This window comes from Engystomops pustulosus, chromosome 7 (assembly GCF_040894005.1).
Source record: "Engystomops pustulosus chromosome 7, aEngPut4.maternal, whole genome shotgun sequence".
NCBI classification, from domain to species: Eukaryota; Metazoa; Chordata; class Amphibia; order Anura; family Leptodactylidae; genus Engystomops; species Engystomops pustulosus.
The window spans coordinates 158,349,693-158,370,163 of NC_092417.1; the positions used below are offsets into that span (position 1 = coordinate 158,349,693).

The window sequence follows — 20,471 nt, forward strand, 5'->3', positions numbered from 1 at the left end:
GGACCTCTCTGCCAACTGTAATCTCTGGTGAAGCTCTCTGAATGTTACTTTATTCCCAGACTATAATGATCAGTTGTAAGGTGTCTGTAATAAAGTTTTATTGATAATCCTTTTCCCATGACAGCACAGAATTTTTAAAATCCAATTATCACTGGTACAAGAAAAAAATTATCTGGAGCTACAATTATAAAATATATCTGTTCCAACTTACATAGAAATTCAACTTAAGTACAAACCTTAAAGGAAACCTACCATTTGATTTGATGCATTATAAAGCAAACATACCTTGAGAATGCTGCAGCTACACTGATGCAGGATCATATCTTGGTTAATCCCTGAGCTGAGTGGCTTTGCTGAAAAAAACAATTATAACATTCAGGACCTTGGGAAAGTGGGGACAGCATGGCTGCCAAAATAAACACATTACAGTAAGTAAAGCATGACTAAGCATGACTAGTCAAACACTAATCAACCTGAGCTGGATCACTCCTACCCAGCAGCTGGGTGATGGTGCAGCATTTGATTATTCTGTCTGGCAGGGAGAAAACTGATTGCATCATCATATGCTGCAGAGGAAAACTCTCCTGCTATGGGAAAGCCAGCGCTAAAGCAGCCATAGAAGCGACAGAGCTTCATTATCATAATGTTATATCTATCTTATCAGCAAAATCACTCAGCACAGGGATTAACCAAGATATGATCCTGCATCAGTGTAGCTACAGCATTCCTAAGGTATGTTTGCTTCATAATGCATCAAATCAAATTTAAGAACCTATCTTGTATTTAACCAGAGGACTATCTTGTAATACACTTTGGGGATGGAATCTGATTTATTCCTAACTTTTTATACACATTAGTTACAATGTGAAATTTCCTATACATAAATCTCTTCCACTACGAGTTATTAAGAATCGTCAATATCTATTGGCATCTTACGTAACCGGTGCCGAAGCAGCCCAAGTCTGGAAACCACAAATTTACCTAGCAAAATATATTGCGCCTGTATATTTTACAAGAAATTTATGAGCCAATGCTCCTTGTAAACAATATGTATTTTTCATGCTCTTGACTCCGCTTCAACCGGTTTGGCTTTGGAGAATTGTTAACAGTGTATAAATAAAATGACAGATAAATATACAACAGAATAAACCATGTATTATATTCATACATCTCTGACAATGCCGGTTCACCTTATTACCATAAAGCAGGTGTGTGCCAGGAAGATGATGAGTGTATTCTTTAGAAATGCTAAGCCTTAAGATGTTTACTTACGAGAGCGCAAATCATTTTAATAGACTTTCCTAGAGAAGGAGGGAGCCAGGATTCTAGGCTACCATCTGTGAGTTCATAATTAGTTAATTAAATAGCACATTATAAATGGTCATACATGTTTATGAGTTACACCACCATTCACATTACAGCCCAATGAATGGCTGATTCTGTTTATGTTTCCTGACGGCTAAGGATCTTTTCTCTAATTCTCTTTTGCAGGCACAACAACTAACAGATTTGGAGCAGAAGTTAACAGTAGCAAAGAGAGAAATGGAAACAGCGTCATTGGACAATGTAAGGATTTGCTATGTAGACTAGAAAATATAGAATATTTTATAGTATAAGCTTTAAGGAGGTATCTGAGCCACCAGACTATTGACTAGTCTTAGCCTTAAAATCATTAACTATATTAAGGATCTATCCTCAGTTGATAGTTGATTGGTGGTGGTCGGATACCCTGCATCCCCTCAATTGAGTTGCTTCTCTTTAGTCCCCACTATTCCCAAATAAACAATAGGGGCCATAGATGCTTAATAACACCCAATGCAACTAATTGATGATGAGGCATAAATAAGGCACAAAGACTTATCGTAGAAAGACACATTCAAGATTGAGTTTGTCAAAATTGGCCAAACCCATTATTGAAAGTTCAGCTCGTGTTCAGACTAGTATGAGCCGTTAAATACAACCAGCAGCAATTAAATCCATGGGTGCAGGTATTTTCACTAGAATCATTGCTCTTCCTAATGTCATAGTGGAGCGATGATCCTAGGAGAAACACCACCAGCAGCTTTGTTGGTTGCATTCAAAGGAATAACAACCGTAATTGGTTCCATCACCGATCCCTGGCGGGAATAAGCGTGAACTACAAATCCTAACTTCTGGATAAAGTCCAAGTTTGTGGATCTGAACCTGCAATGTTCAGCATGGACCCAAATATTGTGGGTTTTGGTCTGCTCATTCCTAGTAGCAAACTTTTGCGTCAGGCATGAAAGAACAGAAATCTGGTAGGGGCAATTAAAAGTGTTGAGCGTAGTGAGTTCAGCAACAAAACTTCATATGTGTAACATTTTTGCACAAATGGAGGAGAAAAGGGCATTTATACACATCCGACTGACAATGTCTCTATTGTCAGATGGGCAGAGCAGGACTGTCTACTTCCGCCAAGGACCACCCATCTGACAATAAAGACATTATTAGCATAGTTTCTGGGTATTCTTCCATGCAGTAACTGTGCTCCCACTACAACCTCTGTAGAGGTGAGGAATAAGTTGCTTTTTGTTTTTACACCACTTAGAGTCCATTAAAAAAAATTGCAAACCCAGCCAACCCCTTTAAGCTAGAGAAGAAGATCACAACAGGGACCTTTTTCCCCAAGAAGCAAAGCAGGTCCATTGGTTCCTGCTTCAAAAAACACTGAAAACCTTAACAAAAACCTGAGGCTCAACTCCCATGCTCAAGAGATGGACCTGTATAGTATATACCGCTCCAGCACTTCCCAGAACTTTTCTGTTCAGTAAACCTTTCCTAACTTTCTGGATATCAGATTAAAGGGATGGAACTGTTACATTATCATTTAAAAACTAGAAATCTAGTTTCCACCCGGTAACCGTAAGATCTTTATTTTATTAGGAATCTCAACTCAAAGCCTTGAAAGAAACAGTTCAACTCTGCCTATCATCCGTCTTACACAATCAACCACCTACAGTACGCATCTTTTCATCAAGACCGAGCGAGCAGCCGACGTCTGGGAGAAGGACTGTCGAGACGCCTATCACAGAGGTACTTATTATCTTTATCTGGGAGCAATGAAAATATACATTGCCATTTATTCTCCAAATCTCAACATAATACTTATTAGATCTTATAGTGGGCTGACCCAGCATTGGTACCTTTAAGTACACAACAATAGGAAGGAACTCTTCAGGGTGCTGATACATAATACATATTAAGGACAATGGCTAAGATTTGCTTTAAGGCAGTCACGTGGAAAATATAGTCTAAACATGAGTAAAATTGACCGTACTTGAACCATGATGTTTCGGTTGGTGGTGGACATTACGAGTTTGGGTCCCTGGACTCAAATCCAGTCTTCAGCCAGAAGCTCACTTAAGCCTGTAATACCTTTGGGCATTTGAACTCACTCCTGTCGGCAAAACCCGATGGCATTTCAAGGTTTAACAATCAGGACTGATCAAGGTTGTCAGTGGTCAGTTTGGGCCCAGCTCAGGTTTAGTAACATGAACTAGATCCTTTTTCAAGGTGCAGCTGAAGCTGCCAAATCCAAACCTGATTGGGTTCCCTCATCTCTAAATATGACTCATGAGGGGGCATTTTCTTGTTTCAATGGATCCTGAGCTTGGATATGTTGACTGAATCCTGAGCTTGGATATTTTCATTGGATCCTGAGCTTGGATATGTTGATTGAATCCTAAACATTGATATTTTCACTGGATCTTGAGCTAGGATATGTTCACTGGATCTTGAGCTAGGATATGTTCACTGGATCTTGAGCTTGGATATTTTCACTGGATCTTGAGCTTGGATATTTTCACTGGATACTGAGCTTGGGCATTTTCACTGGATACTGAGCTTGGATATTTTCAATGGATCCTGAGCTTGGATATTCCCTTCTATTATCCATCAAATAGGTCCAAAGGTATTGATACATTTAACACCAAAGGTTTGCATGACCTGGAAGTGAGACCTTTTGAAAAAGGCATAAGTGATAATTCTTTCTATGAATAAGCCAAATGGACCTTACCAGTCATGTTAAATTAGGTATATAACAAAGAAATCATTAAAAGCAGATTTTTGCCTATTTCACCTAAAAATGGCCACCATTGACTTCTATAGGAAGGTTTTGTGGGGATGCTCTGGGACCTGGGTAGAGGTAATTATATGGGTGGGGGGTTGAGGTGAGCAGCACCTTTTGTCTAAGGTGGATTATGTGTTATCATTATATATATATATAGATGAGAATAATTTCAAATATATCTATTCATGGAATATTTATTTTTATCCAGAAATGTTGTTTTTTGGATATAATTAGCAGGTACCTTACATGAACCAGGAATGAAGTTCCTCATTTCCTGGAGGCTCACAAACACATTTTTCACTGCAGGTTATTCATGTATTCATCTGCATGGATTTTTTACACATTGGCAGATGAAATCTCCATGGAAGAATGCTTATGAATTCTGTCCCCTTTGATAAGCAACAACTAAACCATAAGGGACCCAAACTGACACTTTGCACATACATCCCGCACCTTCAAAGTGTTCCTGGCGCGGCCTGAAGACTTATCTTTATGCAGAACGCTTTATATAAATATGCATTTTTACTTAAAGGGTCTCGGTATATTAGCACCATAGCTACAGTAGATCTGTTTCATATAGTTTAGAATGAAAACAAAAAATAACATTCATCCCAATGGACCCGAAATCTTTGACATATAACAATCTAGTACTTTGTTGCTTACATTTTGTATTAACCTGAAGTTACTTTTTTTCTGTTAGACTTTTAGAGTGGTATTCTAATATCAGCTATTTAAAACATATCCACGGGAAAAGTGATAAATACCTAAATATTTGGGTCTAGCTATCTTAATTGTAAACCAAGCACACTGACATACTGGTGTGTGTCGTATGTGGCAGGATTCACTCTTCTTTTAGCTTCTTATGCCCTGCATTTAAAAAAAAAAATTGGCTTTAAATGTTATGCAAATGAGGGGCTCTGGGCTTCATACTTTTTAATATAGCTGGAGCCCCTCAAGCATTTTTGCATTATTTTTAAAACCTTTTTTTTCTTATAGGGCATAAGGAGCTTAAAAAAGAGCACCTACCAGAAGGGGCAGACACCAGTATGTCAGTGTGCTTGGTTTACAATCCTTCATCCTGGTTGTAGATCCCTTGATATCTGTGTAAATATAACTTTGTGTAGGTTTTCAGTAGCAGCAGGACAGTAAAATATTGTTCTCTTTACAAGGGTGCCCTAACCATGGTCTAGCACCAAGGCCAAATGGAACAGGAGACACTCATGCTGGCCAGTTTCTATTCAGCTCTATGGGGGAGCTACTAATATCTGACATACAGCAATCTCTCCATTTGCCCTAGGTGTTGTATGAGGGCAAGAGATACCGATTCTTAGACTTAAGGAGTTCACCACTGGTGGCCCTGCAAAGACTTCTTATCACGTTCCTCCAAATATTACAGAAGATTGCTATAATGGAACATAAAAAGTAAATATTTACAAATAAAAACAAGATATTTCGAATATTTACAGTAAACTCAGAAACATCAACCAATCATAAGACAGGGGGTGTGTCTCTGACTACTACAGTCTTCCTGTAGGCAGGGTCCTGTTAGCTGAGGGAGTAGGAAGCTGGCATGACAATGAGTACATTTTACTTTGTGGAGGGCACAACTGCATTGTGCATAATTTTTAAAGTCCTTTTGTGGCAAGACCGTTTGGTTTTGTGGCTAACAGAGATAAGATTTAGCCTCGGAATGAAAACGCTGACCTGTAGGTATGTTAGGTTTAAATACTATTTTTCTAAATGGTTTGTTTGCCTTTAAGAGAGTTACATTTGCATGGCTCACCAAGTTTATCTCTCTTTTTATCCTCCAAACTTTTGGGGGTATGCCTGTTGCATATATACATGACTATGGCCCACATTTTTTAATGTGTTTGCACCAGTTTTCTCTCTGACTTTGCACTGAAAAGAACGTGCAAACTGCTTGTACATGTGTTTATGAAGTATTTGAGCCAGTTTTGGCTGCGGCCACACTGTATCCACCACAACACAAAATTCTGCACCTAAATTAATGCAAATTAAGCATTTATTACATTTACTCAACAGAAGCCTCTATATTAAAGATGCACCAAGAAAAAGTTGGTGCACACCTCCTTAGCATTGCGGGGTCACCGGATTAAATAAGTATTCAATAATCTGGTGCATTCTGCACAATCCATGGGAAAATTGCAGCTAGTACATAACTTTTGATAAATGTAGGTCTATAACTTAAGTTTTTTTGTTAATAGAAATTGAATTTGAGGATATTACAACTAGTGATGAGTGGACCCAAACCGCAATATTCGGCACTGTGCCGAACATTGTGGGTTCAGGTCCTCGAACCAAGACTTTAAGATGAAGTTTGGGTTTAGCATTCATGTTCACCCCACTACTAGTTACCTCAGTGATTGGTGTTGCCGGCAACATTGACATCATGGAGCAACAATCATTGGACAAATGGCTGCAGGCATTCTCCACCGGCATTTTAATGCAAAGCAGTAAAGGTGCTGACGGCATTAAAAGGGTAACACTGTAATGGGTAATCACAGGTGTTACTAGTGTGAGCATTCAGGTACTGAGCTTTCATTGAACCCAAACCTGAATGGGTCAGCTTATCCGAAATTACAATATAAACAGTGTATAAATTATATAGACATACACTGTACACAGATGAGATAGATAGATAGATAGATAGATAGATAGGTGGGTGTCATTGGATGGATGGATAGATAGATAGATAGATGGATAGGTAGGTAGATAGGAGATAGATAGATAGATAGATAGATAGATAGATAGGTGGGTGTCATTGGATGGATGGATAGATAGATAGATGGATAGGTAGGTAGATAGGAGATAGATAGATAGATAGATAGGTAGGTAGATGCATAGATGGATAGACAGATAGATAGATAGATAGATAGATAGATAGATAGATAGATAGCTGAATAAAAGGCTCACATATGATTTGTAGGAAATAAGATCTGAACATTCTGTTCCTCTAAATATCAAGCAAACAGTTTGTAAGGTTTTCCGTCTTCTTGTGTGGTCAGAAGTGTATTGTAGCAGACATCAGCTTGTACTTGTGAAAATGATGTGGCTTTCTCGTTCGAGTATAATTATCACAATATAAAAGAGTTGGCCTGTTGTTCCAATATCTATTATCTGTTTTGTGCTGCGCCTCTATTTTTTCGATTGAGGCAAATACAATTACGTTCTGCTTTCCATGGAGGATTGTATAGCCTTTGGTTTTTTAATCCAGGAACAGTGAGTACAATAAGCGTGTAATAGACCAGGCTACATCAAAGGCATTTATCAAACTCATCTCATTCATTCTGATACTGTGTCCTCATATGTTGGGGGTCATTTACTAAGGGCCCGATTCGCGTTTTCCCGATGTGTTACCCGAATATTTCCGATTTGCGCCGATTTCCCCTGAATTGCCCCGGGATTTTGGCGCATGCGATCGGATTGTGGCGCATCGGCCCTGGCATGCACGTGACGGAAATCGGGGGCGTGGCCGAACGAAAACCCGATGGATTCGGAAAAAACGCTGCATTTAAAACAAAAAATCTGTCGCGGAGCTTGCACTCACCTTCACTCAGCCCGGCTCGGTGAACTCCAGCGCAGCGCAACTACCTTAATAAATCCCGGCCGGACCCGAATCTAGCGCAGAGAACGCACCGCTGGATCGCAAATGGACCGGGTAAGTAAATCTGCCCCTTTGTGTCAGAATTACAGACTCTGGTATATTGGACCCTTCACTGGAACTTACTCATAGGACCCAGTGTCTCTATACTACACAGATTTATTGCAAATTATACTTGAAAATCCTGGACCACCCCTTTAAGTGTGGTTGGTAATTAAAGTGAAATTATGTGAGTGACATCATGTATGTGCCATGTGTCAGTGTTTGGTCTGAGATCCCAATCTGCTTATGTTAGAAATGAATGGAGCTACAATATAACAATGGCGCAATTGAAGTATCCAATTATTACATAATGGCATATTGATTAGATGGTTGAAACATAAAGTAATTACAAATAAGGGATGATTTACCCATAATTTAGCGAATATTTGGGATCCCAGAAGAATAATGAGATGCTACTAATTTTAGCAGCAATCTTGTAGGAGCAGAGAAGAGTGAGATGCTGACCTTAAAGGAAATCAAGAAGTCATAAAACAAAACAAAAAAAAAATACAAATACTTCCCCCCTCTCCTCTTCATCTTGATCCTGGCTCTGTCTTTCTCTGAGCTTGACACGTCAGGATCACCTAGAAAACAAACTTATAATTGGCTGCACATAGTGCAGGGACAAGATGTCCAATGCTCCGGGCTGCTAATTTTGCATGCTCCCAGACATACCAGCATGGGAGAGCAAGGTGACGTCAGGCAAGAGGAGCATGGAAGAGGGATGTACAAATACAGTTTAGAGCAAAGACAGAGGATAGTACCTCTCTGGTGCATTTCACCAAATTAGGAGCTGGTTCAAAGAAGCACAGAGGAGCAGGATGCTGACCTTTCACTGCATAAGGCTTAGATACTTCTAAGTGACAATTGGATTTTCAAAATTTTTGTGACCAAGGATTACCAATAAAGTTTCATTACAGACACCTTACAGTTGATCATTGCAGCCTGGGACCAAAGTAACATCCAGAGAGCTTCACTAGAGGTCACATTGGGCAGAGGGGTCCGTCAATAGTTGGGTGTCCTTAAATAGGGGACCGGCTGTATATATTTTTCTATTAAAATAGTGAAAAAAAATTGTCAATAATAAAGTAAAAGAGGGTCAGTTATCCGGGCTTCTGCACATTGCCAGTGGTATATTGCTTGCACTTGCGATTATTTATCTCTTTCCACGAGGAGTGCGCCGGCGCTGGGCGTTCCTGTCCTATCGCACTCGCTGCAGCCAGCAAATTTTCATATATGAAAATTCACCAGCTGCGCAAATTTCTATGCCAGGCAGAACGTGGCATAGAAATAAATGCTACGCAGCCCCCGCCGGATACATCAATAAACCCCCATAGTCTCTTAGTATTGCGATTTTTTTCACACAATGAATTGATACATTTTGGCTCTGCTGTATTACTATGTTCTTTTGCAGTTCATTCTCATATTTATTCTTACAATTGATTTTAAGCTACTTATGCAGTACTCTCACTTTGCCGTGACCTCACGCTTCAGCGGTTTTAACACTGTGAAATTCATTTTTGGAACAGATGTTGCGGAGGAAGAAGACATGGCCTCCCCTATGGCTCACACTGCTCTGACCGGGGCTGGTTTGGCTAACTTTTGTTTCTTAGGGGAAGAGTAAGTTGGCAGGCTGTGAGGTTCTCCTAGTCGGTAGAGCTGATGGCTTTGCTTTAGATGACAATAGCGTTGGGAATTGCTCAGTTACAGAACTTGCAGCGGCGTTCTGTAAAGAAAAATATAACAGTTTCACAGTATACTGAGCATTTTATAAGACAGAAGGTAAACATAGCGCTTATGTCTTGCTGGGATGGAGAGCTGCCAAGGAAAGTTATATCTTAGGTGCCGGATCAGGGAATTCAGAGCAATGTATTCCAAGTGCTCTCCAAGGACAGACAGTGTTTTCTAGTACAAGTACAAACTCTGCATATCATTTTAAGATAAAGTTTTAGCTGATATTGAGATGTATTAAAGGGCTCGTTTTTGTTGCATAATTTTTCAACTCCAGTTCATATTAGATCCTCCCCTTGTTTGGAACCATCATAAAGTTAGTCACTGTGGTGAACAACAGCTAGTCTGTTTTTGCCTACAAACGACCCAAGACATCTGTATGTTGCCTACAGCTTAATAGTAGAATTTTCCACATGGGCACCAATTCTATCTCTACTGCATTTCCAAAGTCACTGGATCCATTTGCGCCTAATGTTTTACGTGTTATGTAGACATATGGGGGTAAATTTACTTACCGGTCCTGTCGCTATCCCCGAGGTGCTTTATCTGACGAGTATGAAGTCCGGTGCGATTCAATAAGATCGTGCGCCCGATATCCTGCATGTGTCGCTTCCCTGCTGAGGTCCGCCGGAGTTTACCTTCTTCTTCCCGATGTATGTGAGTGGATGTTTTGCGACACAATTTGAATTTTAAATCCCGCGCTTAGTCCGAATCAGTCAGGTTGTCCGACAGCCACGCCCCTGATTTGTGTTGCATGAAAGTGGGCACCAAAATTTGATCGCGTGTGCCAAAACCCCTGTTATATGCGGCGCAAATCGGAAATAGTAGGGAAACCAGACGGAAATGCAGTGTGGGAACCCTTAGTAAATGTTCCCCATTGCCTCCCCTCCCACCCCCAACTTCTTCTTCAAAGGCCCTTGACTCTTAAAACATCCACTTCTTCCTTGGTTATTTCAGGTACTATCCCTTATGGGAAGGTGCCTTAGCCATAGGTTCCTAGATGACTTGTATTCATTTCTGAACTCTCCCTGATTAACCATAAGACAGAAGGAAAACATAGCGGTCATGTCTTGTTGGGATGGAGAGCTGCCAAGGAACGCTATATTTTAGACAAAGCGAAAGGGATTTTAGAGGGACATATTCCAAGTGCTCTCCAAGGGCAGACAGCACTTTCTAGTACAAGTACAAACTTTGCATATCATTTTAAGGTAAGGTTTCAGCTGCTATAAATATATATTAGAGTGATTGTCTCAAATAGATGGCGAATTTTTTAACTCAACTCAAGTTCATATTAGGTCTTTTCCATATTTGGGTTCATCATAAAAAGAGTCACAGTAGAGACCTTCTACAATTACCAGAATGTATTTTTTTCAAACGACCCAAGACATCTGTAAGTTGCATATACTTCAATTGTCCCACATGGCACATGTCCCAAACTCCATCTCTACTGGAAAGCATCTGTCACTGTTGGCTCCTAATGTTTTACGTGTTACAGGTTGGAGATGAGGCCTTTCCTCCCGCCTGAAAAACTGCTTTTTCAAAAGCCATGGGTTCTTACATCATCCAAACACACTGGATTCTTGATTATTTAAGGTTCCATCCCCCTATGGGAAGGTGCCTTAGCCATATGTTCCTAGAAGACATATTTGACCTCTGCCTAGGTAACCATTTATTTCTTGGTTTGTCTGAACTGATCCCTGTCTGGATTACCATTTAAGGCTACCTGCACATGACAGTCATCCACCTCTGACAATAGAAATAGACTTGGGATGGAGTAGGATCTGCCCTATCTTTTGTTCCCCTGGCAGTTGGCTGATGCATGGGGCATTGGAATCCACAGCCTTCTGCACAAGCCCGTAGAAGCAAATTAGGATATGTTCTAGTTGTAGAAACAACAGCTAGCACACATCCTAAATCCTACATAAGGGGCAGGTAGCCTTAAACATATCTGTGATCTAAACTTATTTCCTGACCAGCGCTTTGCTTCGCATCAGTGCCGAATACTGTATATGTGTCTCTCACAAAACTGAAACGTATGTACTCTGGAGGTAACAGTCTTTTATTCAAAATAACAGGATCTTACATTGCTGCAGATTTTGAGTATTTAGCTTTTATTTGTAAACAAAAAAAATTTTGCAACCCAGATTTATGGCGGTACATACCTGGTTCTGATTCACACTCTCAGAGCATGTGGCACATTACCAACCTCTCTGAATAGACCCTTATGAACAATATCCTACCAGATCTTTCTTTCTTTTCTTTATTAGTTTGTATCATTTCTCTGCTGTTTAACAACTGCTCATAAACTTTACAATGTGGCAAATTTTCCCATTATACGGGGAAATAAAATTTATAATCTATGTAACATTAACTTTAAAATAGCCACACATGTTTTTCTTCCAGATCTTTCCTTTAATGTTATCAATTAATTTTGTTATCATTATTTTTTTACCGTCACTGCTTCATGAGCTAGGGCTAGATAGATAGATAGATAGATAGATAGATAGAAAGATAGATAGATAGATAGATAGATAGATAGATAGACAGACAGTGCTTCTTGCGGTTAGTGGCACCCCTTCATTTTTTTCCTAGGCTGTACAATATCTTTGACCTATCTTGAAATTAATGGAAATGTACAAAAGTTATATACTATGGATTTTTGAATCAGTGGTCCAAATTAATACAACGAAAAAACAATGTTTTTCAACTTACATGTTGCAATTTCAAAGAAGAAACAGAAGAAACTGCTTGGGTAGCATTGAAGGTCCCTAATTAATACTTACTTACACACCCTTTGGCATTGGTGAAGCCTCCAAACGTTCGGGTAGACATCTATAAACTTCAGACACTTCTCAGCTGGGATTTTCCTCCACTCTTCCTTTGCAGTTTCAAACATTTTAGTGTATTTTTGGATGTGACCTTGGTGTCATTTTCTTGCTGGAAGACCCATAATTTTTGACTCAAACCAAGTTGGGTTACGCTGGTAGGGAGTTATTTTCCTTATAAGTTTCATTACACTCTATTTTTGTTTCATCTGTCCACAGAACCTTTTTTTCCAGAAGGATTGTGGTATGTCATGGTTCTCTTTAGCAGAGATCAATTGTTCCTTTTTGTGTCTTTTCTTCAACAATGGTTTCTTTCTTGGCCTTTGCCCATAAAGCTCTGCTTGGTTCATTGTGTTGTGTATGGTACTTGTTGACCAAACAAAGTTCTATTTTGGCCTTCAGGTCTTTAGATGCTTGACTAGGTGTGTTTTCCACCATTCACACCAACCTTTAAACAGTTCCATTCTTGGCAAACTTCTTAATAACATTGTGCACTGTTGAAATTGGGATGCCAAGGTCTTTGGAGATTATTACATAGCCTTTTAAAGTATTTTGCTTGCTAATAATTGCAGTTCTGATGTCCTTTGTCCTCACTGTGAGGCTTTTTAAAACCCTGACGTCATCATTCATTGGCTCATTTATGTCACATGGACATTGGCAATTAATCACAGGTGATTTTCAAGAAAATATATTTAAAAACATATTGTGTGCCTTTATTTGATGGACATAATTCCTATGAAATCTGTGCTTCGGAGATCAAACATTGATATTTTTTAGGCATTAAATGAAGGGTCTGCAGTCTTCCATTAGGTAGCGCATTCCCTTATTGTTCAGCCCACTATCAGATGTGTGGTAAATCCATAAATGATAACTCAATGTACAATAAATCATTTGTTATTCTATAAATGTTAAATGTATTTCCTCAACAACATAGGACATGATGAGACAACGAACCTCAATCTTCACTGCATGGAAATATTTCAATATATATTTATATATCAAGGTCACACCTAAAAATGCAATCTATCTGAATAAATATTTGAGACCTTTTATTACGAAAGGTTATTGAGACATATGATTCTCAAGATGAGACCAGCTACCCCCGAGGGTGTCACTGAGCAATTATCATTCAGCTGCCAAACACCCTCCCCATGTAGAGTTCCGATATCATTGATGTAATTCTTTCTGCCTGAGGGTCCAGAGTCATTAGCATGTAGGTTTACTATTGTATTGACAGCAGTGATAAATATTCCACCAATTCAAAACTACAATGAGTTTTCTTAATTCATTATAGATGTCTACTTAAACAAATTTTTTGTGAACTTCCACTCTTCTTGCATGGTAAGCAGGTTTCTCTCTTCTAGTGGAGAACTGCTTCACAAACTTGGCCAATTTCCGATCCTCTAAGAGGCTTTCTGACAGTGTAACCAGTTGATCTCCCTATTTCCCTATCCCCTCAATAGCAGCCCCGAGGTCTGATCAAGGACCCTGGATCTGCCATCTGTATCGCGCTCCAATAGTCTGCCAGTAACAAGTAGTGTTTGATACTAAGAAAGTGATCTGGCATAATTTGTAAAAATAAAAAAAGCCTAAGCATAATTTTAATTTGAATATGGTGTAAATACATAGAAAAATTTTTTAAAAAACAAGATTTATCATATGCCTGTGCTCCATGCGCTTGGATTTGGTGGCTGAATATTTGGTATTCAGTGGTCGATTGCGTTGGCTTGAATGGTTATTGGCCGTAGCCAATGCACAGGCGGGGGACAGGAAAACAGCTGCGTGCATCGGCACACCCTGCCTCCGGCTGCACCCCCCTCATGCTACTCCAAACCCACTTGGCGTAGAGGTGGCGTAAAGGGGAAAGTAATTGCAACACTGGGTGGTTCTCCTCTCTCTAAGAATCTATGAACAAACACATCGATTCACTCATCTCTTCTCTAGGGCCCTCGATGCTTTTCATAATGTCAGAATTGTTTCCCTGTACATGACGGGTTATAAAGTTGTCTCTATGTTACTAAATATTACTATAAGTGTAAAAAAAAGGCATTTGGTCAAAAATGTATTCAACTTTTTATTTAAAAACAATATCCAACCTAAGGGACAAATGAAATAGATTTTCGAAAATAGAAGTTTTTTTTCCTATTTGAAAAAGTACAGTATATACTATATATACTTGAGTATAAGCCTAGTTTTTCAGCACAAAAAAATGTGCTTAAAACCCAAACTCTGCTTACACTTGAGTAAAAAAAAAAAATAGGTTTTACCAGGTTTTTGTGGTAAAATTAGGGGCCTCGGCTTATACTTGAGTCGGCGTATACTCGAGTATATACGGTAGTTTACTTACTGGTAATTCACTTGAATTTGACATTTCGTATTTACTGGAGTTTACTTTGAGATCACCCTGGTCTTCATCAACACGCGCTAAACTTCACAGCTAAACAACATGCTAATAATTCTGATTCCTCTGAAATACAGGTTTCTACAAAGTGTTTCTTAGCAACCACAGAACATTTCTGCTGAGAAACTGTGAGCCATTTATTTACAATAAATTGGGAAAATAAATGTTCTGTTCCAATTGGCCAAACTCTACGAGATAAGCACGTTCTTACAAGAAGAGTCGTCTGGTTATTTGTGGTCTTGATGCTCGAAAGTGGGAGATAATCTAACTGGTGTTAGAAAATTGAATAAGTAATATGAATATGATAAATATTAATCCTTTGGGAGCCACTTTTACTGATTCTATGGAAGATTATGGAATCCTTGTTGAATCCTTTACAGTCAATGAGATCCAATGGGCACTTTGGGCTTTGGGTATTCATTATATGGAGAGAATTTTTTATAGATTTTTCTGTTCCTATAAATTACTATAAATTAATATTTAAAAAAAAAAACATCAAACGTATGAGCTACCTCTAATGAAATATTGATTGAAAAATTGGTTAATATCTACCCAGCTTGGTGCTTTCTGCTTCAATGCTAATTCCCCCTTTTTCAGACAGAAATGCACCTTTATTATTAAGAAGGGTATAGTTTTTAGTAAATTAGGCACATCTACCAGATCATCTAATTTACAACAGCTAAGAACCATTTTGTAGGCTTCTGGGAGGCCATGTTAACCTTAACATGAAGGCATGAAGGAGAATGTCCTTTCATCAAGGAGAATGTCCTATTTTTTCACATTTGCAGACCACTAACTTCAATAATATTCAATTTATCAATCGGGTCAGAGTTAGACAACACTTGTCTTTTGTGGCACCATGCTGTACTTTGAAATCATGGAGGACATCCAGAAAAAAAGCCCTTAAAACCTACAGGGAGTCTGTATGGTGGTCAGTGGATTTCTGGGTGTCTCTGAACACCATAGGAAATTTTGGGTGTGTCCACTCAATCCAATAATTGACTCAGTTGGGCCACAGAAGGGCAAACTGGCATTTACTAGATTTTTTAGTGTTCTCAGGCAAAAACCAGTACATGGATTTTTGTATTTTTCTATATTAAAAAAAGTAATAAATTAGCAAGGCCATAACAACCATCTATACCAGCATCACTTTTTGTTCACAGAACTTGACTTAGGAGGAGTTGACTTGTCTTTGTGAGTTTTAGCTAGTATTTACCTAGTTATATTTCTAGCTTCTATTTTTCGGACTATAAGACGCACTGGACCATAAGACGCACCTAGGTTTTAGAGGTGGAAAAATAAGAAAAAATGTTTTTTTCCCCAAATAGTGTGCTAAAATATTTAATAAAGTAACAGTAAAGTAACGGCGCCGTACGGGGCAGTGCAGGCATGTTTCTCTTTGGAGAGGGGTAGGGGGCGAGCAGCCTTCACCCCCTCCTCCTCTCCCGGGCATCAACGTGTGTACGCCGTGCTATGGTACGGTGGGTACATGTTCATGTGAGTGTAGCCTAAGAGGACTGTGTAGGGGATACTTTTATTAGGAGTCATTGTGTAATTTGTCATTTGGTGAAGTTTTAATAGTGTACTGTGTTTGGGGAGAATTAATGGGGAGACTTTATTAGGGGACATTTTATGGGACATAGTTACCTGGTACTAAAGGATGACTCACGTGCCGATAGTACAAGTGTTCTGTTAGATTTAGGCCTATACAGAACACTTGGTGGTCGGGGGGAGTGTTGTTACTTTGACCCAACACTGATTGGCTAGAGCTTGGCGAGCAGCAAGCTCAGCCTACCAGTGTTGGGGGCAGAATTAGTGATGGGAATTATAGAATTATATTCAACAAAGGCAACAGCACCACCTAGTGTCTCCTCTGGGAACTCTTTCAGGCAAATTAAAAAAAAAAAAAAAAAAAACATCACAAGATAATGTCCTGTGCAGTGTCTTGCTTGCAGTGACTTATGTCGAGTAGGTGGTGCTCGAGTCCTGAACAGTCAGTGGTACAGTGACATCGGAGGCCGGAAGAAGCGCGGGTTTGCGCGAAACGGCCATTGCCACCGACTACAGGCATTCTGCCTTCACCCCCCCTCCCTTGCATGCACAGTTGTGAGTATGTCTTTGCTCCTGTAATGTGAAATAAAGAGCAAGAAGATTTTTTATTGAAGATTGGTGAGTGCCGTCGATTCCTTCTCTGAATTTGAAAATTATAGAATTATGTTGACACGTAGTCAGGGGGTCTCAAGAGTTATCAGGGCTGTATAGGTATGAGTATATGTGACAAATCCTCACAAGAGCTTACAATCTATGAGGAGGAGGACACAGGGTGACAATGCTTATTTTTTTGTATTAAAATGATGGGTCTCGGCTTATACTCAGGTCGGCTTATACTCAAGTATATACAGTAACACTAATATTAATTTATATTCTTATTTGTTAAGAGGCTATTCTGCCAGTCATCCTTCTTCTGTTAGCAGCTAAAAATGAAAATAAAAAAAGTAAAATTCACATCTTTAAATTGAGTCTACAGTTTACTTGTTAATAACCAAATTCTAAGTGTCATCCTTCAAATCGTACAATGTAATTTCCCTTTATCGCATCTTGTCCTTTGTGTTCCAGTGCCATGGTTTATAGATAAATCTTGCGTTTATTTATTTATACATGTATTCTATATATGATTGCAATTAGATGTCTAGAGGGCTTTCGGGTTTAATTATTCAGGAGGTACAAGTGATCTATATACTCACTGCAGTTCTCCGACTGATTCTTCTGTACAGTTGAAGGGTTTTCAATAGCAAACAAGGGCCTTACATTATCTTTGTTCTTGTAAATGCATGAACCGTACCGCGGAATTCAGATTGCCGGAGTTGTTATCTGCTTGGCAAGTTAAAGTGACTCCTTGAGGCAAGCAAATATGTCTGCTTCAAATAACTTAAGCATAACTTCATGCATGTATCATAGTTGACAAACAAACTTTAAAATAATCTACTGGTAGATAATATGGATGATAGAATTCATAGATTTCTTGAGTTGCTTTGGACAGAAAGCCAACCATTTTGTACATCACAATATGCTTCTTCTTATTGAAGAACTATGTGGGCTCCAATGTACTGGCTCATTACTTGAAGGCTATCCGAACTGAAGAAGATAACACTATAATACTGAAATTGCTTTTTCCAAAATATTATGTGGTTGTTTGATTGACAGTTTGGAGAATTGAGTTCTTTTGGCTGAGCTGGGTTTGTGTTCTGGGAAAACTAAGTGGTGTGAGTTGAGTGATGGGTGGCCAAGCTGCTCTGGAGGCATCCGGGCACTCTTGATGTATGTCCTCTTCCCTACCAAGTTCCTAGTGATACTAGTCTCCTGACCCCTGTTATATTAACCTACTCTATTCAGCTCTTATATTGTATATTGACCTTTGCTTCGTCTTTGGACTACTCTTTGCCCTTACTTTGATGCTATCTTGGTTTTAGAGACGGTTATGCTGACTCTGCTTGTACCAGTCTATCTATCTGTCCCTCTCTTTGTTTGTCCCTGTCTAAGCAATTACTTAGACATTTCATGAGCATCCTAAAAAGTTTTTCTTGTGACACAGAAATTGAACCATGACCAGTAAAGAGGAAACATAACATCAGTAGGTAATGTTAAATCTTGAAGATTAAATCTCTTCCATTAGACATTTCTCTGCATGTTTTTGTACCTGAGCCTCATTTGAAAGCATCAGTTTTTCCCCTGTTCTCACCATTCTACCCTCACCCACCGTATCTCTTAACTGACAGAGACAAGAAGTGGGGGAGAGTAGCAGTATGAATCATAATCTCCTGCTGCAGCTCTTCCTATTCATCAGTGCTCCGACATTTAAACATAGAATCACAGAGAGTCTGCACATGAAACAAAAGTAAGTAACAGGACTGCTGAGTCACTTAATAAACATTTGGGGATTATTCACAGGGTATTAAAAAGAACATAGCCAACTTATGTAAAAAAGAAAAAACAAAAAAATCAGTAGTACAGTCCAAAGCAGATGAAAGGGCAGGGTGTTATCCTCAAATTTCTTCCCAAGCACAGTTGAACTGTAGAAAAAGACAGAAAAAGGCAAAACTCCCATTTGTGAAAAAGCAGGTATTTTATTCAACCTCACAAACGCAATGTTTGGGCTAGACTTCAGATTTCCTCAACTTATGTAAAAGAGTTGTCAACCCTTTTAAGGGTCTTCTGTCTAGGATCCTACAAAATACTACCACAGAGTAAACCAGTCATTTGAGTCACAGAGCCCCACTCTGTCAATGCAGAATTTCCAAAAAGTGTATTTGAAATTGAGTTCTATAAGCAAGGCATCCCCTGTATTCATGTTGATTCAAATAAATTTAATTTAAAAATTTTGTATAAAATATAATTTTTCTACTTAAGAATAATTTTGGCCCTTTCTGTTTGATAAAATATATCCAGTTCTTACATTTCCATGGAGGCTTTTATTTACTCTGTGAATATATTACATATTCAAATATTTAGTGGTTTCTCTCTAATTTTAAATCACTCGGTGTATTTTTGGTATTAAATATTAATTCATGTTCCAAAAAACAACTTCAATCCTATCTGTGAGATTAAATTTGCGCCACAGAGACGCAGCCTTTCATATTTCACTTTTCCAGACCAGAGCTACAATGATAACGATCTAAATATGTCTATTTTTATTCGTCTTTCTTCTTACACACATAAAAACGAGAAAAAAAAGCTTTGCAGGAAATGAGTTTCTAGTGCAGATAAAGGTACGGATCTCCTGTGGGTTTTGGTTATTCTTTTAATGGGTAGAACACAAAATATAGTTCAGCAATGGTTTTCTAATCTACAAAAACAGTTTTAATGCCTATACTTTTTGTTCACTGCCAACCTACCCCATTCTTCTCCAATTTTATGTGTGTCACAGGTGCTCCTGAGACCTATGTCCCAGGACGCAGATGCACCCTTCTATCCCCCGATCCAGGTTCCTCAGTGCGGCAGCTGCACTCATCCACCCATTACTCACCCATCCATGCTCCATCGACGGCTCCTGTTGTCCGGCACGCTCTTATCCGCCCCCTAGTGTACCCGCCCTCAGAGCAGCACAACCTTGATTAAAAAGGTGACTTGTTTATATATTTCAGACTGCCGCCCCCCGCCGACCCACACCCGGCCGGCCGCACCCCCCTTCACGCTCCTTCTCGCCCCACTGACGTGCCGCAGAGGTCCTGATAAATATGCCCCAATGTATAGATAGAGATATAGATCAATGATTTGTCCCAATAACTGTAAAAATGGACAGTAATTGGTTTTCAGTCATGTTCAGTTTATTATCATTTTTTTCTTTTTTCATGGTGATAAATAATTGAAATGCTAACTGTAGTGACATAGGTCATTTACTAAGGGCCCGATTCACGTTTTCCCTACGTGTTACCCGATGGAAATCGGGGGGCGTGGCCGAACGAAAACCCGACGGATTCAGAAAACCTGCCGCATTTAAAACAAAAAATTGGTTGCACGGGCCATACTCACATGCACCAGGAAGAGATCAGTGAACTCCGACGCAACTCGGCGGACCTCGGCGCAGCAGCGACACCTGGTGGACATCGGACGCAGGACCTTCATGAATCGCCGGAAGACCCGAACGCTCGTCCGAAAAGCCGCCGCTGAAACGCGAATGGACTGGGTAAGTAAATGTGCCCCAAAGCCTTAAATTGCATTTAAAAATATCAGTTTATAGTTTTTCATCAATTGATATCATCA

The 20,471-nt window shown here is 39.3% G+C and overlaps 1 protein-coding gene across 2 annotated transcripts in view; it reads left to right on the plus strand.

Annotated features, from left to right (window-relative positions):
* The window catches only part of LUZP2 (leucine zipper protein 2), a 394,297-nt gene that overhangs the window by 322,223 nt on the left and 51,603 nt on the right, over positions 1–20,471 (plus strand). For both annotated transcript variants that reach the window (XM_072118540.1, XM_072118541.1), the window contains exons 8-9: positions 1,492–1,566; positions 2,905–3,054. In XM_072118540.1, the coding sequence (XP_071974641.1) occupies positions 1,492–1,566; positions 2,905–3,054 (225 nt within the window). The remainder of the gene's footprint in view (positions 1–1,491; positions 1,567–2,904; positions 3,055–20,471) is intronic.